This window comes from Falco biarmicus, chromosome 2 (assembly GCF_023638135.1).
Source record: "Falco biarmicus isolate bFalBia1 chromosome 2, bFalBia1.pri, whole genome shotgun sequence".
Taxonomy (NCBI): domain Eukaryota; kingdom Metazoa; phylum Chordata; class Aves; order Falconiformes; family Falconidae; genus Falco; species Falco biarmicus.
This window is the reverse complement of record NC_079289.1, coordinates 4,095,135-4,122,575: the sequence shown is the minus strand read 5'-3', so window position 1 is coordinate 4,122,575 and position 27,441 is coordinate 4,095,135. Positions and strand designations below refer to the sequence as shown.

Sequence of the window (27,441 nt, the reverse complement as noted above, 5' to 3'; positions counted from 1 at the left end):
GCTCTTCTCGCTGTGCGTTTCTGCTAGTGCCTGATGGCCACCTGATGGCTTGGTTCAGCTCACTGACCGGTCTGAAAACTGGTCTTTTTGCTTTTTTGATACAGTGAAGGGCTGTGCAAATGCTGGCTTTGATGTAATGGAAAGGAAGGTCAAGACGACTTCCCCCTGCTGCCCTGCAGTCACAGGGTGACTTAAACTACCTGTGGAAACACACCTCGGAAAAGTTGTCATTTATGTGCCTAAGCCCACCCAGAAAGTCCGGCATGGTAGAGGGGCTTGAAACCATTTTCTGGGTGAGTGACCCATAACCTGTGGCCCTTCATTGGTCCTTTGTTGGCCGGGACAGCAATGTTATGTGCTTCTGCCAGCCCTTTGGACATCTCTGGACCATTCCTTTACCTGCAATCTCCTCCAAAATCAATGGGCAGCTTGAGCCCACCAAAATGCATCATCACACGCCGTTTAACAGCATGCCACCACCAGCATCATTGCTGGTAAGGAAACACTGTCAAAAGGGGCTCTGGGAGGAAGAAACCATGTATTTCCTTTAACCTACAATAAAGCGAAGGAGTTCAAAGAGAAGGAAAAGGAGGTTAACAATCTCTTTGAAATGCAGGTTCAAATTCCCAGCACGGCCCCAGTCAATTACCAGCAAGTGCCGTGACACACATCCACCATTAATGAGGAAGAGGAAGGGAGCGTGTGGTGCAGAGGTCCAGGCAGGCAGCAGCAGGGGTTAAAGGGCATCACCTCAGTGGTGGGAAAGTTTCCAGGGGCAAAACTTTGCTTTTTTTCAGGCTGATTTATCCCACTGGGGTGCAGCCGGAGTGGAGGTTGGACCACTGGAGGGGATGGAGGTGGGCAGGGTGGCAGCACACCCCCTTGCAGCTGGCAGGGGTTTTTTGAAGGATGCACAGCACCTGGCACAGCAGGCAGCTGCCTTCTCTGGGGTGCTCCTCCGTGGCAGAGCGATCCCCTTTTATTTTAATGCCATTCATGAAAGGCAGTGCAGGGGTGGGGATGGGGCAGGAGGGGGGAGGGGTTGTCCTGGTGCCGAGGGATGCATGCACACAGGCATACAAATGCTAGGAGACAAAGACTGTGATTAAGGGCCAGTGCTCTAACTCCCTGCTTATTATTGGAAAGGATTTATCTGATGGCCTAGTTTCAGCTCCAATTTTCCACCTTTTAATCAGGTTCCCAGGTCTGCTTGTCCCCTCAAAAGGGGAAGGAAGGGGATGTCTCGGGGGTGATGGGGCAGGAATAATGCTACATCCCTGCCTCTGGATACATGCATGGGGCAGAGAGTTTGGCTGCCCCAAAGCTTTCCCAGGAGGCAGATCCTGGGTCAGCCACAAGGATTATGCCCAGCCATGCAGCATTATTTTCTGGCACGGCAAGAGTGCATCTGCGCTTTTTGGCCTGACCAAACCAGGGTGTGTGGAACAAACGTGCTGGAAATAAAAACCTCCTGCAAAATGGAAAGTGTACAGAGGAGCAGCTATTTTTAAAAAGGACGGCACCTACTGCTGCTATGAAGTCAGTCACATAATCAGTCAGCAAGGGATTTCTGTAGGCTGACAGCTGACAACCCGGAGAAACAGCTCCAGCAGACGGGCGAGAAGAAAATGGGAACTTTTGAGTACCAAGAGGTGCATGTTTTCAAACAAAGAGAAGAAAAGTGTCCTGTGCTGCCCCCGAGACATGAGGCAGATGGGGAGAAGAAATCCTGGGGGCTGGGATGTTGATAACCCCCCAGGGGACAGAGCGCTGCAAGCAAATGCCAGCTCAGCCACTTCTTCCCCCTCCCTAACCCAGCCCATCCTTACTGCCCAGCCTCCGCTGAGGTTTTCCTGCTTCTAAAAATACCGAGTCTAATTAAAACGCCCATCTTGCTTGCCAGGGCAAACGTATCCGGCCGCAGAGCTGAGCCGGTCCTGCAGACAGCCAGAGCTTGCAGCTACCCAGCTCGGCTGTCGTTCCTGGTGTGAGGGCTGAGGTATGTCTGACACCGGGTTTAGTCCATCACACCTCATTACCAAGCTGACAGCAGCTTCAGGAAGCTGGCTTGAGGGCCTCCTCAACTTTTCCAAGCCTAAAGCCACCCTGTGCCTTTTTCTCCTCTGTGGGACACTAGTGCTCTGTTTCAGGTGTCCACATCCCATGGTGGAAAGGGATGGCATGCATGGGCAATGTAGGGGCTCATGCTTCTCACAGGGGCTTCCATGCTTCTTCCCACCCAGAGGGCTTCGGAAAGGCTATTTAAATAAAGGTAAATAAAATAATAAAAATAATAAAAATCTCTAAAAAACTAAGATGTTAAGGCAAGGAGTACTGGGAGGGACAAGGTCCAGCACAGTGCTGGGGCATCATATAAGTGGGGCATTCATGAGGAAGTGGGAGAATCCAGCCTCAGAACCATCGCTCCCAGGACAGTGTCATTCCCCAGGACAGCAGGACACTCTCCACCGCTTGGACTGAGCCTGCATCCCAGGGCAGGAGGGATCCGACCCAGAAGGAGCATGGTGGTGTAGCCTAATGATCACAGCCTAATGGTGGGCACCAGAGGAGTGGTCACCTCTAAGGGACCTACAGTCTATAACAGTGTTGGGAGCAAGATCTGGCCTTGCCTAGAGATGTCAGCCCCCAGGTTATAGTCCAACTGTACCTTGCATGCCATCCTGGAGGACAGGGCAGTTTTGGGAGGCAGATGAAGAACCAACAGCCTCCTCCAGGCAGCCTACAGCTCTGCCTGCCTGGGTGGGCGATGCTGTTGCTCCTTCAGGCTTGGGAGGACCAGGAACACTGCAGCTTCCCAGAGGCAGTTTTCTCCCTGAGGTGCTGCTCACACTGCTTTTATACACAGCACTGAGAAGTACTTAAAATTAAATCTGCTATTTAAGAGCAGCAAAGCCCTCCTGAGAGGACTGTATTTATTCTTGAGTTGCAATGGCTCTGCATGCCCTTAGCCCTCCACACAGCAGCCCCCGCTCCTTGGAGAGCAGTGCTGAGACTGGACCACGTGTATCTCACCGCTGAAAGCTCTGCGGTCTGGCAGTGTGCAGCTCTCTGTACTGTGGCATCACACCTGCACCCCTTCATTTCCTCCCGCCCCCATGGTCTTGTGAAACAGCTCATGGGCTCTCCCCACTTCATCCACTCTGCAAATGCAGCCTTTCAACCCTAACAGCCCGTGTCCCACATTGGTCAAGTCCATGAAGAGATCCCCACCATCTCTGACAAGCTTTGGAGTAGATCCTGGAACAGGAAATTTGCTCCAGATCCTCTTGGGCTGCTCCACTGCCATGTGTCCGTAATTTCCTTCGAGTCAGCCAGTGAAGCTCTCAAGCCTGTCTGCCAGTCGAAGAGCCTAGTGAGCCAAACACTGTGGGACAAATCCTGCCCCCAGTTTGGAGATGCAACACCCATGGGGCTGAGCAGAGCAAGGAAAGAAGCACTTTGGACCCGGTGACAGCTGCCACCCTCCCAGCGCTAAGACAATAAATCTGGGGGATCTGGGTTTATTCTCCTCCAAATCACTTTATTATATTGTGAGTAATCACAAAGCCTTACAATGCTGCAGAGGTTCTTTAAAAAAAAACAAACTAACACAGCGACGGTATTTGCCAGCTTTTGCTAAGACTTGTTTAGCCAGCAGCAAGTGTGAGATTACACAAGGAAATCTTGCAGTCTTCAGTTGGATTGTCACATTGGGTTTTAAATTTACCACAGTGGCACAAAGACAGTAACTTTAACAGTATGTGATCCCGTAACTTTTCATCTACGTACAGATTTATAAAATTAAACATTTTTTTAAAAATTACTTTTTCTGCCAGCAGAAAAGAATTCTCTTAAAAAGGCAAGATCCACTAAAAAACACCCCCTTCCTCCCAAACTGCCCCCGTCTTGCACTGCAGTGGGTTGCTGTTCCTCCCCAGATCCCTGCTGTAGGCAGTCCCATTGCCTTTTTAAGAAAATCGTGTTTCTTGTGATTGTGAAGGCTGGTTGAGCATTGCAAAGATTCAGCAGAGGGGCAAAAGCCCCAGCACTGAAAGAAAAGGTTAAAATCCCACCCTCAGGTCCCCAAACAAATCACTGAGCCAGAGACAGATGAAAATGTGGCAGAGGGATTTCAGAATCTAAAATGAGGTGCTGACTTTGGCTTTTATGGCCTTAGTGGATTTCAGCCATCCCTGGAGACAGCTGCTTTGGGCAACAGTGTTTCCATTTGCAAAGATCTTTGGGGGTGTGAGGATGAAGTTTGAGCTCCTCCCAACACTCCCAAGGAGGGTTGTCGGATGGTATTATATCTGCATCACCTTTGCATGGACCTCTCTAAATCCCTTTCGAACACTGAAGGTTGCCCTGATGCAAGGCTGGGTTCAGAGACCCAGGCACAGATCAGCCTGAGCAGGACCCCCCCATCCACAACATCCCACCCTCAGGGCAGAGCGTGCCAGATATAGGAGCTCCTATAAGCAAGCTGAAGGCTTCACACGTGGCATTGAGTCATGCTGTGCTGCCTTCTCCCCCTTTCTCCTAGCCTGGGGAAGAAGAGGGACGAAAGGGGCCCCCCTTTGCTTTGCCAGCATTTCAGCAATGGAGGAAAAAAACAAGTAAATCTCTGAGGACCAGGCTTTTTATCAGCTTTCAGTTGGCAGCCAAGGAGCTGTGTGAGAGAAAGAAAAACCACAACTCTGGAAAAAAAACCCCAAGATCTTTCCTGTGATAGACAAAACACTCCAGAGTTGCAGGAATCAGTGTTAATTTTTTCCCGTGGCACATTCTGAAGAGTGTTTTGGTGCTGGAAATTGCTTCACACGTGCCCAGCTGAGTCGCAGATGTGTTTAGATGAGGAACGTCATCATGGAAAAACAGCTTACTCACACGTCTTCTGGGTCTGCCTCTTGGTTTGATAAGGTTGTCAAGATGACAATCCCTGCCAAAATTTTCTTCCAAGCTTCCCCAGAAAGGGAGGAGGGATTTCTATTTATTTATTTATTTACTTACGCTAGGCTACATGATCTCTTTGCTTTGCAACTCAGTTAATTTGCTTCATCGGAGGCCGGTTCCTGGGTGAGATGTGACTGCTGGCAGACCCCTCTGCTTCCCTTACTCTGCTGCACATCACCTCTGAGCCATGGCTCGCTAAGGTTAGAAAGACAGGAGGTTGCCAAGGTTGGACCTAAAGTAATTAGACATGAAAAGGATTGAGACGGGAAAACAGGGAGAAAACTGTGGGAAAAGTTCTCAACTTACTCAACGTTCACTGCACACCTATGCAAATAACATGTAAAAACCAGCACATTAGGAGCACCCTGTATTCAGGTTTGTCTGGAAATGTTTCTTCAAGACTGAAAGTGCATGACAGGGAACGGGGTGCTGCTAATGAAGGCAACAACCAGAAGGCACTTCTTCGGGAGTAATAATTAAAAATAGGATGATACATGGGTTTCTAAGCAAGTAGCTACAAAGTTGGTACGTTTTGGTGTGTGCTCTGGAGAGACATAGCTTTGCTCCTACAAACGTGTCTGGAGCACAAAAGTTTGCTCCAAGCCAACTGTTCTGCCCTGGGACCTGCAGAGCATCTTGGTCCCCGTTGTGCAGCATCACCACTCTTGAGCTAACCGGCTCCGTGAGGACCTCAACGCACCAGGTAAAATCTGGAGCTTGCAGATGACATGGGCCAGGATTTTTGAGAGTTTATAAAATTCACAAACGATCAAGTATTGGCATATACAAATATATAAATTATTGACAGTTTTACAAAAGGCACACTGCAAGCCATCTCAGTCCGACATCTGTACAAACCCCACGCCCCTCCCCCCTCCCTCACCCACCCCCTCTCCCCAGCTTTCATCACGAAACGTAAGGTGCTGCTGCTACGGAGCCGTGACTGTCGTGGCAACTGAGGACCTCTTTTTTGGTCAGCCCAATTTGTCGGTGGTACTGGCCTTCTTTGATGGTCTTAAGACACTGTATGTTCTTCCCCAAGGTGATGCTTTTGATGGAAGGCAGGTATTTAAGCACAGTCTTTGGCAAGGATGACACACCTGTTCCAGAGAGGTTGAGCTCTTGTAGGGAGTTCAGACCAAAGATAACTTCAGCAGTCAGTGACTTCAAGTTGGGATTGCTGGATAAATCCAGAACTTGGAGGGCTGGTAGCTCCTTGAAGCTGTAAGGAGATAACTCTCCAAAGCCACTCAGGCCACTGAGGGATAAGTGAATCAAATCTTTCAGCCCCATGAAGTCTCCTTTCTCAATCTTGACTAGAGGGTTCCCATCAAGATTTAAGTATCGGAGAGGAATACCTTGAAGGTTTGGCACAGATGTTAGCCTGTTTCCAGAAAGATTTAAGTTCTGGATGTTGGGGATGCTCTTCTCACGGTGCCTTGTCATTGTGCTGAGCTTATTATTGGATAGATCCACATTCAGGGATTTTCCTTGACCTTTTGAAGCAAAAATGTCCATAGCGATATCCAAGAGCTTGTTATGGCTCAAATCTATGTCACCCAAAGGAGAACTGGAGAAACAGTCCTCCGGAAGGACTTGCAGAGAGTTATGGCTCAGATCCAAGGACTCCAGGTACCGAAGCCTGGAGAAGGTTGTGGAGGAAATCTTGGCAATTTTGTTGTAGCTCAGGTCGAGGCTTACCAAGGTGGTGTACCCGGGGCCAGTAAGCATTGATTCATTGATTGTTTCCAGTTTGTTTGATGATAGATCCAAGTAGGAGGTATCCAGAGGGATTGGGACGGGAACAATGTGTGAGCCTATTCCACTGCAGTCCACCTTGGTCAAGCTAAAGCTGTCAAAGAGACCAAAGCTTTCAACTTCGCAGTGGCAGCCAGGGAAGCAGGTTTTGGTTGTACCAAAACAAGGAAGGAGAAGCAGCAAATTGAACCAGGCTAGGGACTGCATTGTTGACCTGGAAAACAAGAAGATAAGGAAATAGATTTAATTGCCACAGAAATTACCCTACTGTAGATGTAGTTTGAGTTGTGCAGTCTTCCGCTCTGTCTTTCCAAAGGGATAGATAAAGTACAGTCTTAAATAGCATGGATATCCCAAACACGTTGTCTCTCATGTTACGAACCCTAGCAGGAATTTAATGAAGAAAAATTGGGTCAACAGTCTTTGCAGATACAACCAAGTGAAGATGCAACTGGAAATTAGCTGCAAGAAAAGCAGGCTGCCTTGAAGAAAGATCTATCCAACATGCATGCTTTTGACTGGACCATGGAAGAAGCTAAATGGCAGCTCAAACAGCCATTTTACAGCCTAGCAAACCAGTACAGAGAGGTCTTCAAGTCACGGCATGTGTGTAGGTTTGGGGAGCACTGGGTTTAAGACCCTGCATTGACAGGTTGGAGAAATCATTTTTCTGGGCTGTGTGCCCAGTGGGAGCCTTAGGTGTCCAAAAGTATTATCAGGAAAGGAAAAACCAAAGCTCCGTTCAGATTTCCTATAGATGACAGAGATAATGGCATCATCAGAACATCATCGCGGATGAACAGCTAGAAAGGCCACCTGCCTACTGCCCAAATGGACAGCACGTGTCCTTTGCATAGACTTCAGATGCAAATTTAGAAGTGTTTAGGTAGGTATGACCATTGCTTTATATCAGGTGGCTAAAACCAACCCTTCTCAGGCTGGTGGCAGGTGGGACAGGCAACAGCCACTTGGTTCCTTGCCTGCCAGAGCAAACGAACCAAGAACTGCTCAGTCTAACCCAGACTCTACTGTGTTGGGCCTGGCCTCCTGCACAGGCATCAAGTGGAAAGATCTGATTTATTTCATATAGAGCCTCTGGGCAGTCTTTGCTAAATACATTAAGTATTATCTCTGATTAACAACGCCAACAAGCAAGGAGCTGTCTCCAACCCTCTGCTTTTGGCCCTCCTCCTTCTAAGACATTTCTGTCCCTCCAGCCTCACAGCTGAGGGTGGAAGAGAGCTGACCTGACTTTGCTGGGCCTCTTCAGATTGCACCCTAGCAGTTCTTTTTCACAACTGTGGGGAACAGAACTGTGTAATTTCAAGAGCCAGCCAAAAAAGCATCTCTGGAGAGGGTAAATTGGAGCATGCCAGCATCCCGCAGGTCAGCAGAGGCAGCAAGGGCTGTCCTCATTTGTTTCCATTGCAGTCATGGGTGATGGATCCTCATGCCTTATCAGCAAGGTCTCCAGGAGGTTAGCTACAAAAACTCCCACCAAACCAGGCATGAGATCCACTAGCACTGGTCATTGGCTATGCTGATTGCCATAAACAAAGACACACTTGCCAAGCACTCATTTAGCCAAAAAAAAAAAGAAAAAAGTCCCCTTTAAACACATGTTCCAGTCCCCATCTCAGCCCCCCTGGTCTCTATTCTCACCTTTTCCATCACTGTTTAAAAGCACTTTGTTAACTTCCTTGCAGTATCACCTTTCCCACACAGCCTTTGATCTGGCTGAGGCGCCTTCCCCACAGCCCTTGCACCTTCCCAGGACCATTTCCTAGAAGTTCACACTTCATCTTCCCTCACCCACCCTTTGGCAGCAGCTTCTCTTCCTTTTCAGCACCGTCTTCTCGGCCCTGCCCTCCTTCCCAGGAGACCGACCAGGAATTACTTGCCAATGTGCAAAAGAACTGCAAAGGGGAAAAAGAGTTGCAAAAATATTGTCCTGATCACTGGTACGACTTGTCTGGCAGTAACTCTCAGACCTCCTGCAAATAGAGAGCAGAGACTGGGACTCTGGCCAAAGTGCATGCAACCAAAGCACTGCTGAAGGCCAACATGCAGTCCTCTGGGGTCCATTATTCTATAGAAATAACAGAAATTCAGTAAGACGAGCCCTACTCCAGCCCATCTCAACTGTTTCTTGAGAAAACACGTATGTGTGCCGAGGGGACACAGTGGGTAGAGCTCCTGCCTGCAGACACGTTTCCAGATATCCCTCTCCTAGTGACATCAAGGCTGATCCCCTCTGGTTCTGTGCAGACAAGACCACAGCTTGCTCCCTTCTGTGGTCCCTCCAAAACTAAATACTGCTGCTTTTTTTTGATTTTTTTTGATTTTTTTATTTTTCCCCCCCGTGAAGCTGCATTTGGAACACACTTAAATGTTTTATTACCAGGGGAAATTATGGCAGTGGGGAGCTCTTTGGAAACTAAAAACCCAAAACCTCAGACATTACATGTCTCATATACAGGGAAGTACCTGCATTAGTGTCAGCTCAGCCTACTGGTGGTTTTTTTCCCAAATCCCACCCAGTGGCTATCCCCACTGGTTGTCTACAGCAGGGAAAGCACCTCCTAACTTCTTCTTCAAAAGCCCAGCTCAGTTCCTTGTGGCATCCCGTTGGCTCCAATGGGAACTGGATCAAACCCCAGCAGGTCCAGAGACACATCAGTGTGAGACTTGGCTTTCTGAGTACTGCTAAGACCTTTGTGGGCTCCTGCTGGGACACTCAAAGAAAAGCAAGAGGACAATCTCCAAAGTCCTAGTTTAACTGGGAACAGACTTTTTAGTAGGGCCTGTAGCGACAGGACAAGGGGTAATGGTTTTACATTAAAAGAGGGGAGATTTGGACTAGATATAAGAAAGAAATTTTTTACAATGAGGGTGGTGAGACAATGGCACAGGTTGCCCAGAGAGGTGGTAGGTGCCCCATCCCTGGGAACACTCAAGGTCAGGAAGGACAGGGCTCCGAGTGACCTGATCTAGCTGAAGGTGTCCCTGCCCATGGCAGGGGGTTGGAACTAGATGACCTTTCAGGTCCTTTCCAGCCCAAACCATTCTGTGATTCTATAAACTGAGAGGAGAATTAAAGCCAGCGCTGAGCTTTGCTATGCAGCTCCTCAAACCCCTTTTGACATGGGAATTCCCTTCCTGATCAGCCCCAAAAATTATCACCAGAAGGAGGCAGATACAGTGACTCCCACTGCAACACCCATCACTCCAGCCAGCAGCAAGGACAAAACATTACACAGCTGAAATGCAGTACGGAAAGCTCAGCTTAGATATTTGCAGTGTCTACTGCCTCCTTCCTTCTTGCAGCACTACCCCAGATTCTCTCTTACTGGCTCTGCAATTGCTTTGCAGATGAGATTCAATCCACTACTACCAGTTAAAAACTCCCTTGCAGAGCAGCATGAAGCATTCATTGGCTAACAAGCCACTTGGCTAATAACTCTGATAAAAGATGGGAGAAATAAACGTTCTGGTCATCTTCCAGTCCAAGAAAGAGACTTCTGCATTGCCAAATAATCAATGAAAAGCTTAGTCAGGTACAGGCATGCTTTATCATTGCATGGAGCGATCGACAGTGCTCCTTGAAATGGGAAAAGAGACATGCCACAGGCATTTACAGTTCATCTGTGTACAGCGTGCATCTGAAACCGCATCAAATTGCCTTTGGATTGCTGCCTGCGAGCTGCTCTGTTGATAAAGGCAGGAGGCCAAGGTATCCCCTTGTAAAAGGAAGATGAGTTATCCTCCTGCAGCGCTGGGGAGATTCACCTGGAGGGAACACCATGGACCAGAAACCACTGGCACCATCACCTGGGATGGTGGGGGGAAAGTCACCAGGAGAAAGCAGCCCACCCTTGGGCTAGTCCAGCCATGACCTCTTCACTTCTATGGGTGTTGTGGTGTGGAGAGATCCTAGGGATAAATTTTGGCCATTTCACAGGTCAGAGGGACTTGTTATACCCCCTGATTTTAACAGGAGCTGTGGGGGGGTGCAGTATTGTCTCCCACGGTTTACGTGTCCAGAGTGGCTGCAGGGCTCTGGTTTTTGTATCTTGCTCATCCTTTCTGCACGGCAAATATCCTGAGACAACCCCAGGGAGACCCTGTGGTGGATAATGGAGCCAAGGTTGGGCCAAGCTCCTAGCAGGGTGCTAGCCTTCTCCCCACATCCCGCATCTCTCCCTAAGCCTGCAGATGCCCTGATGTCTCCTCCCTGCTCTGCTCATCCCCTGCAATGTCATGTGGCAGGACTTGAGCAGAAACCTCACACTGAGATTTCTCTGCCAAAAAGAACATTATAATCTTATTTTAAAACCAGCCTTCAGAGGAAACCCAGGTCTCAGCTGATGGTCAGGGCGTGGGGTAGGAGAGAGGTAATCCCTGTTATAGTGGTGTTGCAAATTCACACTTCTCACTGCACTTGCTTTCCTCCTTCTCCTGTTCATTCCTCAAAACAAGACATTTCCCACTATCCTCCCCAATCCACAGCTGAGACTTTTCCACCTCGTTCCCATCCAAGGGAGATGTGCTAACACATCCCACCCTGGATGGAAGCCCATTGCTTGGGGATGCGTCCCCCTTGAGGAATGCAGAGATGAAAAGGATGCTACCTAGGCTACCTCCGGTTGCCCTGGCAACCACCAAGCCAGAAATCCCTATCACCAAAAATCAAGGATTAATTAAAAAAAAATACAAGGAGGAGGTGTTTTAAAGTTCATTGTTTGATGGAGTCAGAAAATGGCTGCCCTGTTCTTCACACTGCACTCCTCAGCCCCCCTGAATATGCCACTTGTCAAAGCATCGGCTGAAATGCAGCAGAAGTCGGAGCTGAAGACCTGAAGTCACCCAATGAAGCTTAAGGTACATAAGTAAGAAGTGCAGAAACACAGGTTGTCTCTACAGTGGGGTGAAGAGAGAAAAACTGCTCCAGGAGGGTATGAAAGCCACCTAAGAGCAGACCCATCCTTGGGGATGCCCCATGTCTACCTTGTCCGTGGCGGAACAGGATGCCTAGTCTCCCCAGTATACTGCTTCCCACCCCACCCCTGGCTGCATCTTCCAGACCCAAGTCCCACCCAGCAACCAGCTGCACCCAGGATGAATCAGTTCAGCTCACTCATCCAACAAAAAAACCCTAATCTTCCTTTTCCCCCTTTGGTGGGTCAATTTTCCTGCAAATCGGGCTCTGACACAGGAATGGGGGAAAAAGGACCTGTCTTTTCCACTGCAGCCCACAATTACAGCAGATCAGGTATGACGCAAATCCCTACGTGCTTAAGGCATGGTGGAAAGATCCTGACAATTTCCAGGTTTCTTGCCAATGTGGTGCTGGAAATCCTCGATTAACAACAGAACAACCTTTAGAGAAAAGAAGCAAAAAGGAAGACCAGGAGTCCACCTATCCCAAACAGAGTTGCTGTTCTAGCAAAGGACAGAGGAGCTGGATTAGCAACAATATTTCATCGGGAAGAAGTTTAGGGGATTGTCTTCTGACTCTTGCATCAGCCAAGTAAAGAAAAAACAAAGTCTTTATAGCAAGGCCCACAAGGCCCACTTGGCTGCAATCACTAATTGGGGGCAGGGGAAAGGGAACGTTATGGGAAAGTGAAACAAGCTGCATAGGATATGATACAGGCCATAAGTCCTCCAGGCTGCAAAAGAAAAAATAACGAAACCAAAGATAACTGGCTCTTTCTGTCTTTAAATACTTGGGAGGCTCTGAGAGGCAGCTTCGGAGCACCATGATGCTCCTGAGTTGCTTTTCCAACGATAAAATTGCCTCAGGGACCTTTCCCCCTGTCTCCTCCTGTTAATTATTCTGTAAAATAAGAATAATTATCGAGTAAAGTGCAGCACTAGCAACAGCTACACTTTTCCAGTGCGGACTCTCCGGGGCTGAGTCCAAATGACGCCACAGATGCAATCACAGCCCGGTCTCCAGATCCCATACACCAGACAGTGGAGCTGGCTCAAACCAGCCTACAGCCAGCAACCATTAATCCCTTAACTCGCAGGCTCACACCCCTCACATGATAAAGAAACTGCTGCTGACAAGGTTACTCTTTCTTTATTTTCTTTTCTTTTTTGTCTTTTCTTTTTTCTTTTCCTTTTTCTTTTTTTTTTTTCTTTTCTCCTTTCCTTTCCTTTTCCTTTTCTTTTCCTTTCCTTTTGTGCAAATCTATTGACAGTAAAAGGTCATCCAGGCTTTTGCTCTGCCTGCTTCAGACTGGCTCTTCCCTGCAGAAGGCTTCCCTACATATATGCAGCAAAGAGTTACGTTTACCCCCTCTGTAAAGCTCATTAAACCAATTAGTGCTTCCTCACAAAGGAGTTCTGGTGTAAATGGGAACAGGGCTTCCTGAGCCATTTGGTATTTTTTGCTGTTGGCTGGACTGGCGTACACTTTGCAAATACCAGTCCTGGTTTTGTACTCGGTGTTCATGACTCCTTGGATTTAGGGAGAGGAGAGCTAAAGAGAGTACAAGATTCTCATTATTTTATATATATATATATATATATATATATGCTATTTAGGTTTGACCCTGCATTTGCTTAGATGGGCTTGGGGGAGTTCAGTGGACTTGCTTTAGGTGTAAGTGACAGCAGGGTGAGAATTAGTCTCTTGGCTCTTCTAAATTCAGCTTAATTTCATGGAGCCCTCCATCAGGAGCCACTGCACAAGTTGCTTTGGAGTGATAGGTTATCACCCTTCACACTGACGGTTTTGTCAGTGGGAAGTGCAAATCTCTGCAAAGACAGCAGAGCCATCCCCAGCCACCCACCAGGATATAAGGAAAGGGATGTGCAACCCAGTTCAGTTTTCTCCTTCTCCTCACCCTATTTGCCCCACCAGTGCAGGCAAGCACTGGGATGGGAGGAAACTCTGCCACTGGGACAGTGGCTTTAGCCCTTATGGCTCAATGTACAGAGACACAAAGGGCCTGACCAGGAGCTGAAATCATCCCGCAGGTGCCTGAACACTTTTTGCCCCGTCACCCCACTCACTGGGGGAAATCAAAACTAAATGCAGGGAATGAGGGGGGGAAATGATTTCTCTATTAACTCCTTTCTGCTTTAGTGATTTTTAATAATGTATGTAAAAGCACCTCCTTTGCATTCAGTCAAGAGCCTCACCACCAAAGGGGGAGTTGTTAGCAAGTAATTAGCCCAGTGGTATCAGAAATCGACATTACCAGGTGATGGAAGAATGAAGTACAATAGGCACCAAACTGGGGATGGAAAGAAAAAGTCACCTCTCCTCCCTCAGTGCAGAGAAGTGGTTGTATTTAAGGCAGACCAGGGTGGGTGGCATGATGGGGATGGATGGGCTCATGGAAGGATTTATTCTTCCTAACCCTGGGTCCCCAGGGATCACAGGTGGCAGCCAAGACAAGGAGATCATGAGCCAGTGGTTTATTTGCTCTGTGGGGTGCTTTGTCCCCACTGAAGTGATTTCAAGAGAGGACAAAACTGCCATAAACAGAGTTGAGATGTTGCTCCCAGATCTGGACAAGAACTCCATTGCTCTGCATCGAGTCCACATCTCACCAAAACCCATGGAATTTGGGTTGTGGACAGCCAGAAGTGGTAGGGAAGGAAAAAACAAGACACCATTCCTCATTTTCCCCAAATCTCAGTTATCTCCATTCACTTTTCTCATCTCCGGACATAGAGAAACCACTGAGCCAAAACCACCATGATTAACCAGCATCCCACCCATGCTTTCCATCCTTCAGGGAGATTTTCATAGATGTTACAGGGGATGGGATAGATAAGATAAGCAAGAGCAAAGCCAAATTGTTAAGCATCATAAGCATTTCCCAACCCCAAAGCCAAAACCAAGCAGCCCTGCAACCCACCACGTGGGCTTCAGAGAAGACATACGGGATTGATCTAGAGCACCTCCAAACCCTACAGTTTCACATGATGGGTTTGTTTTCAAACATGGGACACCCCTCGCTCAGCTGAAACAGCCTCTGCTCTATTTTTTTTTCTCTAAAGGAAAAAAAATCCTTTCTTCATAAAAGAATGGGAAAGACCTATTAAAATATTCTTTGCTCCAACTGTAATGTCACAAATCCCATCTGCTTTGCAAGAGGCCACAGGTAATTTATCATCCTAGTGTTTAAACTAAGCTAACAGTTTATTCCACTTGTGCAGTCTCCCCCCTCCAGCATCCCTCATCCCCCCCTCCAGGAGGAAATCTGGGTGCAGTGTGGTGTATTTTGGGCTCTGGCAAAAGGAAACCTGTGTGGGCAGATCTGCCAGCCCATACGGTGAGTTCCAGCTGATTTACATCCATGGCTGAAATACAGACTATTTCTGCCACCTCCAGAGCAGTGCGTCTCAAAAAGACACGTCTTGGAAGCAAACAATACAGCCCAACTCCCAGGAATTTCACCTCAAGCGGGAAAAAGTTGGTGCCACCTCCAGCACCAGCAAATTAGGAATTATGTTACTGTGGCACCAGGGTTTTACACAAAAATTCCCCTTCCTCACTTAGCCCAGGGAAACTGTCAGGTTAATAGCAGCTTTATTTGGGGTGAGGGAAATAATCTCCCGTGGCTTTTGAAAGCAATTTTGCTCGCCAGCCTCATGCTGAGCTGTGCTTGTGCCCGGAGGAGGCGTTCCCAAAAGGAAATGAAGCTTGCCAAGCCTCCGGAGGGGCTGTGGATGGGGAAGGCAGGCGTCAGCACGGCATGGAACCTCCCGGCAGCACCGGTGGGGGATTCACGGGGCTTGCGGGGAGCAGACGGAATGTGAGCATCCTGGCCCCACTGTTGGCTCCTGGCTATGCCAGCTGCAGGACTGCTCAAACTGGGGAGCATCAAACTGGGAGCATTGTCAGCCCCACACCGGTTCCCAGCAGCACTAGATACATGGGATCAAACAAGGTGCCCACAAGGTATGCAGGAGCTCAGGGCTTTCTCCTGCCCCAGCATCACCCCGGGGGTGACCACCCCAAATCCTTTTATCCCCAGCAACCCCTGCTTCCCACCCCCCTCTCTTCGTTACCGTGAGCATTTCCAGGAACAGGAGGTCTCGCTATCCTGGCGCTCGCTGAGCATAACAGAGACCTCATCTCAGCCAGGAACACAAATATTTTCTTAACTGTCTCAAACTCAGCCCGAATAGGATCTTTATCATAAACCCAGTGACACATCCCAGAACGGGCAGTCTGTGTTGCAGAGGAGTTATTTTGGCACGAACAGAAGGACAGACCACCCCTTCGGCATGGCGCTTCACAGCAAAAGGAGAGGTTTACACCAATTCTGATGCATTTTGTTGTAGAGGGACCTGGTAAAGTTACCAACAGATCCCCCTGCCCCATCATCTCCGACGCCCAAGGGCTCGCTCTGATGCACGCAGGGAGGATGCAAGTACCCAGGCTTTACCCAGATCACAGCAGTAACCCTGGGAGGATTAAACCCTCTTTCTTCAGGGCTGTGTCCCCCTTTGCAAAAAGATCAATTTAAAAATGATGGATCACAGCTTCATCTGCAATTTTGGGGTTGCACATGCTTCTCCCTCCTCTCTGACCATTCCTGGTGCCAGACTAAGAAAGCCAGCAAGATGATGTGAATTTTTAAAGCATGAAACTGAGGCAGGGCCTCATTTCTTAACAGATCATTATTGGAAGCTAAAGTGATCCCAGCAGCCTTCTCCTGTAGTTTCAGCCCTTGATGATGCTCTCCCACATCTGACCCTCAACCCCAGCCGGCTCCTGTGCCAGCTCCTGCTGTGGTGATACTTTTTCACGGCACTCTGGCTCCCCGAGACATGATATAATTCAAGAGGAATGCACTCTGGGACGAACACCATACACCCTGCCAGCAAGAAACTTCAAGAGTTGCAGCACGGGAAGAAGAAACCTCCTACCCACAATGGACGCTTCTTGGGTTTAATTGTTAACAGAGCCACTCAGCCACGTCGTTGTGCCCAAGCTGGGAAATGCCATCTGCCATGGGTGAGCCTGGGGTGGCATACACAACGTTCCATCCCAGGGGAGCGCAGGTTGCAAGGACCCACCAGCAGCTGTCTGGTCCATGAGGGAAAGGCGCGATATCTATGGATGTACCCCACATCCCTCACCTGGTTTGCTTTTAACCATGCCAGTGGGCTGGCCTGAGCTGCAGAAGGACCTTGCTGCATGGATGGACATGGATGGGTTCCCCTGGAGAGGATGAGCTGGGCAGGGGAAAGGAAGGAAAAGAGAGGAGGGATGGTGCCAGGGGAAGGCGATATATCCCAGGGTGATGCCTCTGCCCTTCCTGGTGAGATACTGCCCGCCAGGATTGAACAGCTCATAGCAGCCCCATCATCCTGTATCTCTAAGGGCTTTGCAGCCCTTTCTCCTTGAAACAGAAGTGGCTGCAAATCAGATGTCCACATGCTGTCCCCGACGTCGTGCCTCAGTCACAGTGCTGTGCCCGACTCCAGCAAGCAGAGGCAGCCAGCACCAGCTGAAATCATGCGTAAAGGAGACGGAAAAGAAATTCACCCCAGCTGGGCAATGCCTCCAGCCCTGGCAGGAGCTGGAAGGGTTTTAAGAGGATAGATACCATGTGGCCTCAGCTCTCTGAAAGGCAGCAGCTCCCAGCCTCCCTCCTCCCAATAGCCCTGCGGGGCTGCTGGCTTCGATAAGGGAGGGCAAAGCGAGGAGGTGATGTTACAGTGGGTGCCCCTCAGCACTGCTCCAGCCTGCCCAGGGCTTCTTTGTGGGCTTTTTTATTTATTTTTGTGGTTGTTTTGGTGTTTTTTTTTCCCATGCACAATAATCTCTGGGCCTCTTTGCTGCCTGTGGCTCTCCGTGTGCAGCTGCAGACCCTCCACCAAGAAGATAATAAATACAATCCTGGCCATTATTGTTGCAAACAGCACAGCTGGAGGCTCCCGTCTCATTCCCCTCCTGGCCTTTCTTCCCCCCAGTAATTCTTGCAATGTGACACTGTGAACAATGAATGCCAACAAAACCGCTTGGTAGAGCATCAGCTGGGGTTTCAGGAGCTGCTCCCACCCCGAGGAAGCTCGTGAGACATTGGCTATGCCCAGTGGGTATCCTACAAGATTTGGTGAGGGCGGATTTGGGAAGGGGAAGGGGATCTGCATAAAGCTGATAAAGGGTTTACCAGCGGGGCATCACCCCAGCCACAGTTCCCACCCCAGATGATGCTTCAGTGCCCCAGTGATGTGGTCTTTAGTATCTCCTCAGTCCTTTGACTCCTCTCCCTGCCCTAGGATGCCCTCTTGGCCAGTGTGGGATTCTGGAGAGAAAGATCATCTATAGTGGGTTGGGAGACGCAACTCCAGCAGGACCCATTTCTCACTGCTGATGTTACCACGAGTCCCCATTCATGTGCCTCAGTTTCCCTCCCGACACCTTAAGGATAACTAACCGCAGGACTGAGAGGTGGTGATTCTTGTGTGGGGATGGGGGTACCATCCTCAGGTTCAAATCGCACCAGAAGGGAGCACAAGACAAGATGTCCCAGTCTCACCCCACACAGAAGACCCCAGCCAACACCACCACTGCCACAACAGGTCCAGACAAATGCCACCACTGTCCTTGTGCACCACGTTCAGCTCCTGCCTTGTCTGGACACTTGGGACAACCAGCCTTGCTTTGCCCTCTGCAAAATGGGCAGCCAGGCTAAGGGACAGGGAAGGTGACACCTGGGGAGGTGGTTGTGGTAGAGAAGTATCTAAATGCCTCAAATTCATAGACTCTGAAGTGTGCCTGCAGTCTCAGTGGCTGTGAACATCAGGCCTGCCTCTCTAGGGACCTCTGCCAACCCATGCTGTTCACCTCCCCTGGCTCCATCCTGTCCCCTTGTTTTTGGTGCAGCTCTGTGGCATTTCTGCCATGCCATGTGGAGATGCTGCAGGTCACCCAGGATGCACACAACCATCTTCCTTGACCACTTCACTCTCTATTAAGCCACCTCCTAAACTGATTTGACCTGAGTTCACTGACCAGCAGAACAAGTTCCCGAACTACAGCATCCTCACATGTGCCCCCCTATACGGGCTACATGGTGCTGGACCCTTGCACCTTGTTCCCCTCCCCAATGCCAGGGGAGGCCACCATGCACCATGTTGTGAAGACAGGAGATAGGGACATCACCATGAGACCTTTGGGGACAGTCCAGAAGAGCAGTCCTCTCCTCCAGTGCATAAGACTGACTAAATTCAGAGTTACCCTATCATCCTGTAAACCTTTCAGCTGGAGATCTCTTGCAAGAGGTCGCAATGCCCTGGTCCTGGGTAGATACAGGGGTTGCACCTTGGGTGGGAACTGAGCCTTTGCACTGGAATTAAAGAGCTTTGGAGAAAGGGTCTCCTCTGTCCTGCTGTGTGAAGCTTGGACTCACCATGCTTCTTGCTACAGACATCTCATTCCTAAGGATGAGAGGAAAATGGGTGATTTTGGGGTCAGGGACATGTCCTGCCTCACCTGGAGAGCTCTGTGCACTTATATGACTTCAGACATGATGAGGTTTGACCCATCTGCCCCAGCAGTGCTTTGCCTTTAAGTTTCAGTTTTTCCTGACAATGGTTCTCTTATTCAAAGTTGTTTAAAAAAAAAAAATATCCCTATTTCTCTCCCTACACCCGGGTTTGAGCTGCCAGGCACAAACCAGGGGAAAGGAGAGGAGTCAGTATCACAGATACATGGAGAGAAAAAAAGAAGCAGGAGGGGGAAAAGGGGAAGGAAAAGAAAAGCCACAGATGCCAGCACTCAGCTGTTACACACAGCACATGGCCCTCCACTCAGCTACAGCAGAGATAAAGTGCTTTTTACCAGTTTGCCACTGCTGCAACAGGCAGATTTCCAGCCTGGTTAATGCAACTCAGGAATGTCCCGTGCTAAGGCAGGCAGGTTGTTTTAACCGCTTGCAGCATCTGCAAGGGAGGGGGGAGGCCGGAGTGATTCTCAGAACACTTATTTCCTTCCCGCCCCCCCACTGCTGCACATCATGAATATTCCAAGAGGGAACAATGGAAACTCCCAGGAAATTTTAAAAAATAATGTAAAATTTGCAATACAAATGAAAATGTCGAGGCTTCCCTGTACTGAATGGCTGAGCCGCTCATACATTCACCTCGCTAGCTCCAGGTGCCAAGTTTTAAGACAAGAAATGGCTTGCTCGAGCCAGCCTTTATCTCTTCCCAGCCCTCAATACCTCTCCGCATTCGGAAGTTTCTTTTGATAGCCTGCCAGGCAGCCAGCCCTGTGGCTACTGTGTGCAGCCCGGGGGTGCCAGGGGTCAGGAGGGCTGCCAGACAAGGATGCCTTGTCTTATCCCACCCTCCAGCCTCTGCTTCTCCCCACCAACCAGCTGACAAGCGAGGAGGAGGGAGAAGAGACTGAAAGAGGAGAAAAAAAAAGCAGTTAGGGATGGAGGGAAAAGTCTAAACCTCTGAAAGACGGTGGCTCACCTTTTTTCCCAAGCTCTGTCTGACGCTGGGGTGGCACACACCGCTGTTCACTGCAGGGCTGGGGAGCACAGGATCCTTTTTCCTACATCCAAAAAAATAAAAGACTTCTGCACACGCTTTTTGTTTTACAGCTCTTCTCGCTATTTCCTCCTACCCATTCAATGCTGTTTTATTCCTTGCACTCAATCTTAAAAGAATAGGGGTGCAGGAGACCCTCACCCCAACCCTACAGCCTTCCTCGCCAGCCCACCTTGCCGTCAGAAATTAACGTCCCCTGGGATGTCCACCACGTCCTTGCTGCCTCGCAGCATTTTGTAATCGCTCCCCACTGTCTCTGCCAGCAGCTGCTCAAATTCATTCACAAACCAGCAGCCTGCCCCGCAGCACGCCTGCTCCAGGATGCCGCAAGGGAGAACCCGTCCGGGTGCTGCCACCCAACCTCCTGCCAGCACCGCTCACCCGCGCACCCCACCGCCTCCGGAGAGGGACCCCGCACCCGAGCGGGGACAGGCGACGGCCAAGCACAGGTCAGGGCCTCGCCGGGCCATTTATAACCTACATGTGAGCCAGCACCTGCCATGTCCTCTCCGGGACAGGCTCCCGTGGGTTGCGAGGGGACACGAGCTGTGCCCCGCGCCAGGACAACGGCAGACGCTAACCCGCTTTGCCTTTGCAGCGCCTGGTCGCCGACGGCGAGCAGCCAGCCAAGTTTAGGCTGCAGATACTCCCAGGGACATACCGGGCTCCCTCCGGTCCTTTCAGCATCTAACACATCCAGCGTGCTCCTTATTCCCGGGGAGATCGGCAAGGCGTTGGTCTAACCCTGTCTTTCCACAGCGCCTCTTCCCCCGGTACTCGCCTCGCTCTCTACCGCGGCAGCCGAGCCCTGCGTGCTGCCAGGCGGGCTCTGGAGCGGCGATCAATGCAATATTTCAGCGCAACGCCAGCGATCAGCGCCGGCTGCTCTCTGCGGAGCAATGGCACAGTGTCCACCCAGACAAGTTTCCTACTGTAACTTCAGTGAATGCGGTTATTCAGGCTAACGGCAGCTGATTTATCATGGCAGGCACCCGGGGAAATCTGTCGACTTGGGAGACCGGAGGATCCTCGCCGGGCTTCTGCGATGAACGCCGTGAGCTGGGCACGGCTCGCCGTGCTCTTGCTGCCACCGAGTTACGTTAGCTAACCACGCTAGCTAACCACGCTAGCTAACCACGACGGAGCGTCAGTTAACGGAGGCGATGCCACTTCCCCACGACACAAGCCACCGCCGGCTCCATCCCCGCCACCCTCCTCCCAGCCTTCCCAGATCCCAAGCTAAGGAGGAAAGTTGACGGACCCTTTTGTTTCCAGAGAGCTGGCACGTGTTGTGGTTAACTGGGCTAATAAATCTGCCGTGGTCTGTGCCTTTTAATGACTGCAGCATTAATAACAAGTTTCCATGGAGCTGCTTAAAAGTTTACAGGGTGTGTGCGTTATCAGGGGAACCCCGTGCTTTCTGACCTCCTGCTTCAAAAGTCACAACCAGCAGGGTTGTTTTTTTTTTCTTGCCTTTTTTCCTTTTCTTTTTTTTTTCAATAAGAACAAAAAAATCCTGGTCTGCTTCCCCTCCCTTCTGCCCCCCCCGCCCCCCCCCTCCCCAAACACACCTTCCCCTCCAGCTTAATCCACTTACAGGCATGGGAAATTCCCAGGCAGGGAGCTTTGCCCTGCTTTTATCTCTGCAACCCGGGGGAGAAGACCCCCCAGCACCTTCAGACTCTTTACCCCAGCCAGGCAACCCCCTCTTAAGCTTTACCCCCTCCCCCCCCCCCTCCTTTCTCCCCTTACCTCGTGTTAGCTGCAAACCCTGCGAGCTTCCCAGCACCAGAGCCCGACCAAAAAGCTTCTCCTCTCCCCGCCGTGTTGGGAGGGGAGGGCGGGGGAGGGTGGTGGGGGAGGGTGGGGATGGGGAGGGGGGAGACAGGGAGCCCTGCGTGAAATCAAAGCCCCGAAGCCGGGCACGGGAGGCGGTGCGGAGCCTCCAGCTGCTGCTCGGATTACTTTGCAGCCGTGGCAATCCCCAAGCACTCCACAAACCACCATTGCACCGGGGGAAGGAGAAGGGAAGAGATCCCGCCTGGAGACGCTTCATCCCGCCCCGGCTGCAGCCCCCCGGGGGCGGGGAGCCGGGCTGGGGGCTCGTACGCACCCCAAAATCCCACCCCCCCTCCCGCCATCCTTTGGCAAAGCCAGAGGTAGGCAAAAAAGTACTTTACCTCCACCGGAGACCTCTGTCTTTCCCCCCAAGCAGCACCCCAGGTGTTTTGCAACCGGTGCCCCCCCCCCCCTCCCCGAGCCCCCACTCGAGGCAAATTCATCACACCAAAAAAGTTTCACCACTCGGAGGCTGGGGGTGGTGGTGGTGGTGGTGGTGTCCGAGCAGATGCCCCCAGGGCTGGCCCAGCTCCCCTTTACAGCGAGCTCCCCCCCTCCCCAAAAATGCGATTTGGGGTTGCGGGGGGGTTGCAGGCCCCCCCCCCCCCCCCCCATCCCCCCCCCCCCCCCCCCCCCCCCGCGGCTCTGCAGCCCCTGCCCCGGCCGCTGCCCGCGGGGCTGGGGGCGGCGGGGGGGACTTACCAGGGCCAGGGTCGGTTCCCACGGCGGGAGCCGGCAGCAGCGAGGCTTGGGGCCGGGTGTCCCCTTCTTCCCTCCTCCTTCTCCCTTCTCCTCCTCCTCCTCCTCCTCCTTCTCCTCGTCCAAGGCGTGCAGCTGGCCGGGCAAGCGGGCTGCCCCCTTCCCCGCAGGAGGAGGGAGGAGGGAGCTCAACAGATGGCTGCACACAAGGGAACATCTGGGAGGAGGAGGAGGAAGGAGGCAGGAGGCAGGACTTAGGTTCGGCTGTGCCACTCCCGAGCTGGCAGACCCCCCTCATGGGGGAAAAGGCGGGGTGGGGGGTGTCAAGCCGGCTTTGCACACACACACTCCCCCTCCCTGCTGCTTGGCATCCCCCTGGCTACAATCCCTTGCTGTCCCTTAGCTTTCTTGGGGATCACCCCAGAGTCACCCTGACAGCAGCACAGCTGTGTTCCCAGCGAGACCCTGTATTTGCAGGGACGGGTGCTATTCCTGAGCACTGCCCCCAGTTTTCCAGGCGTATGGGGCCAAGGTCAGCTCCGGCACCCCAGGGTGCAGGGTGGGACAAGGCAGCACCAAGGTCTGAGTAATGCCAGCAGGCAGGAGACTGGCGCTTATAAATTGTATTGTGCAACCCCTGAAATAGGATAAAGGAGAAAAAAACCCCAAAAAGCAGGTAGTAATCCAGTTTAGGAAACAGAGAATCTGGACCCCATCACTGTAGGATGGGAGGTCTCTGGGACTTCTCCAAGGAGACTGTGAAAGAGCAACCCCGGATCAGAATTTCTTGACTAAGGTGTAATGGCCAGGCAGCGGCTCAAGTCGTGATGCTGGTACTGGAAAAAGAATCAGGAACCTACCTAGTGTCACGGTGCTGTGACACTGGACAAGGCAAAAAGGACCTCAAGGGTCATGAGTCACAGGGGACTCATCCGTGCCTGGCTGCAGCTTCCCACGCCGCACCCCCCATGCACTAGCCATCATTAGTGGCCTGTGCCAGGTCCCAGGCTGTGTGGTTGCTTGTTTCTTAAAAAGTTTAGGTTATAAAGGTACAACCAGGCTCCCTGTGTTTACTTTCAGTCAAGCTTGTGCTTTGAAATGCGCCACATGCCCCATACCAATGGCCCTCAAGCAAAACCGTGACTGAGATTTGCATTCAGCATCTCTTTGTGCTGAAAAGGTGGCGAAAAGGCAGAGTTTTTTTCTCTGCTTAGCTGCTTTCTCAGAGCACATCACTCCACGACCTGCCTGCAGATTTGCGGGGTGACCCCCCTCCAGCGAACCCAGCGCTGGGGCTCAAAGCAGGGGATACCAGGGGCATCAAGTGGAGATCTCAGTGGTTCCTCTCCACCCTCTGAACTTCTGAGTGAGGCTTGTCTGGGTTATGTGGTTACTTGATGCCTACATCTTAGGAGCTGCTTTTTGGGAATCACCATCAGACTGACTCTGAGAGCTCTGCCAAGGAGGGGACAAGCAGCCCCAGGAAGCCAGAAAGAGGAAATCTGTGCTCAGTTCTCCTCTGAGCCAAGTGCTTTTGACGGAAAACCCTGGGAAAACCGCTTAATCCAGGCTGTGATTTTTCACGTAAAAGTGGCAGTGTTATATACAGACGTGAACAGTCCGCTGCAGGGATCCATTCACCAAGGCCTTTGCACTGTTCATTTTTATAGCTCTGGGTGGGGGAAGTTGCTAAGCTGGAAGCTTTTGTTTGATTTTCCATTTTGTTCATTTTTCCATGCCTCACGCTAGGCCTTTGCCATGCCAAAGTTGGCCTCAGTAAAGCAAAACACCAGTTTGAAGCTGGAGCAATTGGGAATTAAACCCTCTGGCTGAGGTAAAGTCCAGCGGTCAGCACTGCCAGGTCTGGTGATTTGGAAGGAAGAACTGAAAAACAAGAACCTGGTTTAAAAGCTCTGAAATTTTGCTAAGGAAATACCTTTAAATTTTGGGGGGTTTATTTGAAGCCTAAAATGAGCATGCTTTGCAATAGCTGGTAGTGGATGGACATGGGAAACTGTGTACTCAGAAATTTTGTTGCTCAGGTAATCAGCTGAGAGGTCTTCTGGCTTGAACTTCTAATGCTAAGAGAGAATTTAATCAAAAAATTCCCACTTTGATGGAGTTGGCCAAAATCGTGCTAGGGAGAGAGCTGAGAATTTAATGCTGGGTGATCTGGGGGTAAGGGATTAGCCCTGGTGTGATACTAACACAAAATTAGTCCCGGTGTGTATCCACCTCTGCTTCTTAGCTCTTTCAACCATCTCCCACTGAAATCTGCACTTCTCCTGAAAGTGGGGGTCCTCCTCCTGATGCTTGGTCTGTGCCCTGCAGAGATGGATGACAAGTGATGCCTCATGCTGCTGTGGTCCACACCTCTAACATGAAACCCTCCATTGCAGAGTGCCTTGGCTGGGCAGTCCATAGATGGATGCTCCCTCCAGCAGATCAAATGCAGTTAATTGTCACGATAAAATTGAAGTAATTTTTTGAGGACTTTTAGTCTTAAGGTGATGTTTCCCACCATTTCTATTTCTTTGCCACATGGGAACACATTTTCTTAAAGATAAACCAGGGTTCTCCTAGGGCTGGGCGGTCCCATGGGCTGAACCTTCATGTGCAAAGCCAGCCACAATGTGTTTGGATAAATTTCCCCACCTCTCTCGGACAGTTCACTGTCTATATACACCAGGGTGGATGAAAGATGGAAGTAGAAAGGAATTTTATTAGAGTCATGCAGCACCAAATGATGCTAGGACCTCACCTGTGGTTTTAGGCACTGCTGTAGCCATGGGTTACCCTTCTTTGGAAACACAGATAAAGGCAGTTTGCTAAAATTACTCCATTTCACCCTGATTTTAAGGTCTAGATATAATTCTGCCAGCACCTTGTTGAAATATCAGAAAGCTGAGAGTCAGATCTCTATGCTGTCCCTCAGCTCAGCTTCTTTCCTCTCTTGCTGTCTCCAGGTGTGATGGTTTGGTCTTCATTGGTGGCCCATCACTAGCTCAGCTCCACACCAGCACAGATGGATCTTCAGTTTTCTGTCTGATCCTGCGGCCCTGAACAGCCTCACTCCAAAGAGCCCCCATATACTGATGCTACAGACACTCTAACAGGTTTGGGGACGATAAGACATCTTCCCCCAGCTTAGTTCTTCCAGGGCCACACTGAGCCTTCCTCTGACCTCCTGTTCCCAGAATACACCAGCTCAGTTCCTTGTTTCTCAACATCTGATAACATCACGGATGGTTTGGCTTGTTAAAATCCAGGCAACTCTGAAGCCAAAGGAAAGATATCTGAGTCACTCTGAGTTTCCTCTGAATAAATTCTAATAGACGCATATGAGGTAAAAGGAGTTGAAGAGTGAATGACGACTTAAACCCGATTAGTAAGAAGAGCTAGTGTTGGAGTTTTGCCCCATGAGGTTTGAGTCCCTCCCTAAGATCTCATTTCCTTTCCCTCTCTTATGCAATCCCTGAAAAGGAAGTTTTTCATGCACCAGATGGTTGGAAAAAGCTACAGCGCCAGATGGGTGCCTTGCAATCCCCAGCTGATTGTCTCCTCCACGTGTCCCCCTCCCTGGGTATTCCTGCAGAGGAAGGAGCCTTCCCTTTCTGTAGTGAAAATGATTGCTCATGAACTCTCTCCTTCGTGGCTGAGATAGAGCAGATGTCTTAGGAAGTTGTCCAAGCTTGTCTGCATTTGATGGGATTTCTCAGAAGGAAGCACCCACAGCAACAACCAGCATAATTACCTGTGCAGGAGTTTAGTTATTGCAAGAGGTTAGGAAAAAAGCTGCCCACAGCAAACAACCACCACTGATTCCCACTGGGAAAACGTAAAAGAGGTGGGTCTGCCTGCTTTGGGAATGTTTCCCATCCTTGTGCGAGTCCTGTAGTAAGAAGAAGTAGAGGGTTTTTTTTTAATCCTGTAACAAGCAAGACTTAAAAAACACCTGCAGCTGTGCCCACGGCATCCAGGGGAACTTGGCAAACTTGGAAACACATTGCACTTTGCTGGTATATACAGCCTTGGTCAAGAATACAGGTTGTTCTGCAGGTCCATCCTCACCCTTTGTCACTGGACCATGTCTTATGGAGAGTAGTCCACTCATCAGTGTTTGGCTGCAGTCAACTCACTTGGTCTGTGTTGATCAATGGACTTGCATGCAAAACTGTGTCACCTTTTTGCTCACCATGTTGATTTTATCTCTCGTTTGAAGGCCAGTAGGAAAAATACACAAAAAAGTATCTGGGAAAGGAGGCAGAACCCAGCTCCTCCTGCTGGAAGCCCCACAGCTGTCAGCAAGAGTTGAGGCCCCTCTTGATCATTCTTTCTGCCTGGCCACGTGAATTTACTCTCCTTAGTGTCTGGCGACCCAGCCTGGGCAAGAGTAACAGAGGACAGCCCCTTCCTCACTGTTTGTCCCCTGCCCCTGCTGTCCCCTCACCCCAGTTGCTCCATAGCCTGGTGGACTTGACACTATTTTGGCTAGTAGCATCTATGGATTTCACCTCCCTTGGGCTGAGGAGGCCTTTTTGATCAAAACTCAGCAGCAGGAAGGGAGGGCAGCTCCCTCCCCTTGCTGTTTGGTAGCCTGACTCACAGAATAACATCCAAGAGCACAGAGCCTCCTGTGGGATTGCCCAGGTC

At 50.4% G+C, this 27,441-nt stretch overlaps 1 protein-coding gene and 1 long non-coding RNA gene across 5 annotated transcripts; one reads left to right on the top strand and one right to left on the bottom strand.

Moving 5' to 3' along the window:
• Positions 1 to 3,520: 3,520 nt before the first annotated feature.
• On the bottom strand, positions 3,521 to 22,991 carry TSKU (tsukushi, small leucine rich proteoglycan). Of its 4 annotated transcripts, none has more exons than XM_056329313.1 (3): positions 22,792 to 22,991; positions 20,173 to 20,254; positions 3,521 to 6,925 (listed from the first exon to the last, which is right to left on the bottom strand). In XM_056329313.1, exon 3 carries the CDS (start codon positions 6,916 to 6,918, stop codon positions 5,860 to 5,862), a length of 1,059 nt encoding a protein of 352 aa, XP_056185288.1. In that variant the 5' UTR covers positions 6,919 to 6,925; positions 20,173 to 20,254; positions 22,792 to 22,991; the 3' UTR covers positions 3,521 to 5,859. The 4 variants fall into 4 exon arrangements, with proteins under 4 accessions (XP_056185288.1, XP_056185289.1, XP_056185290.1 ...); XM_056329314.1 differs by lacking the exon at positions 22,792 to 22,991 and adding an exon at positions 22,003 to 22,390; XM_056329315.1 differs by lacking the exon at positions 22,792 to 22,991 and adding an exon at positions 20,912 to 21,242.
• Positions 20,560 to 21,586, top strand: LOC130144977 (uncharacterized). The gene is made up of 2 exons (XR_008820330.1): positions 20,560 to 20,699; positions 21,239 to 21,586. It is a non-coding gene; the product is annotated as an uncharacterized LOC130144977 (long non-coding RNA).
• Positions 22,992 to 27,441: the final 4,450 nt, after the last annotated feature.

Bases quoted from the DNA above. Each gene is read 5' to 3' on its own strand.
- TSKU (XM_056329313.1), bottom strand. From the start codon at position 6,918: ATGCAGTCCCTAGCCTGGTTCAATTTGCTGCTTCTCCTTCCTTGTTTT.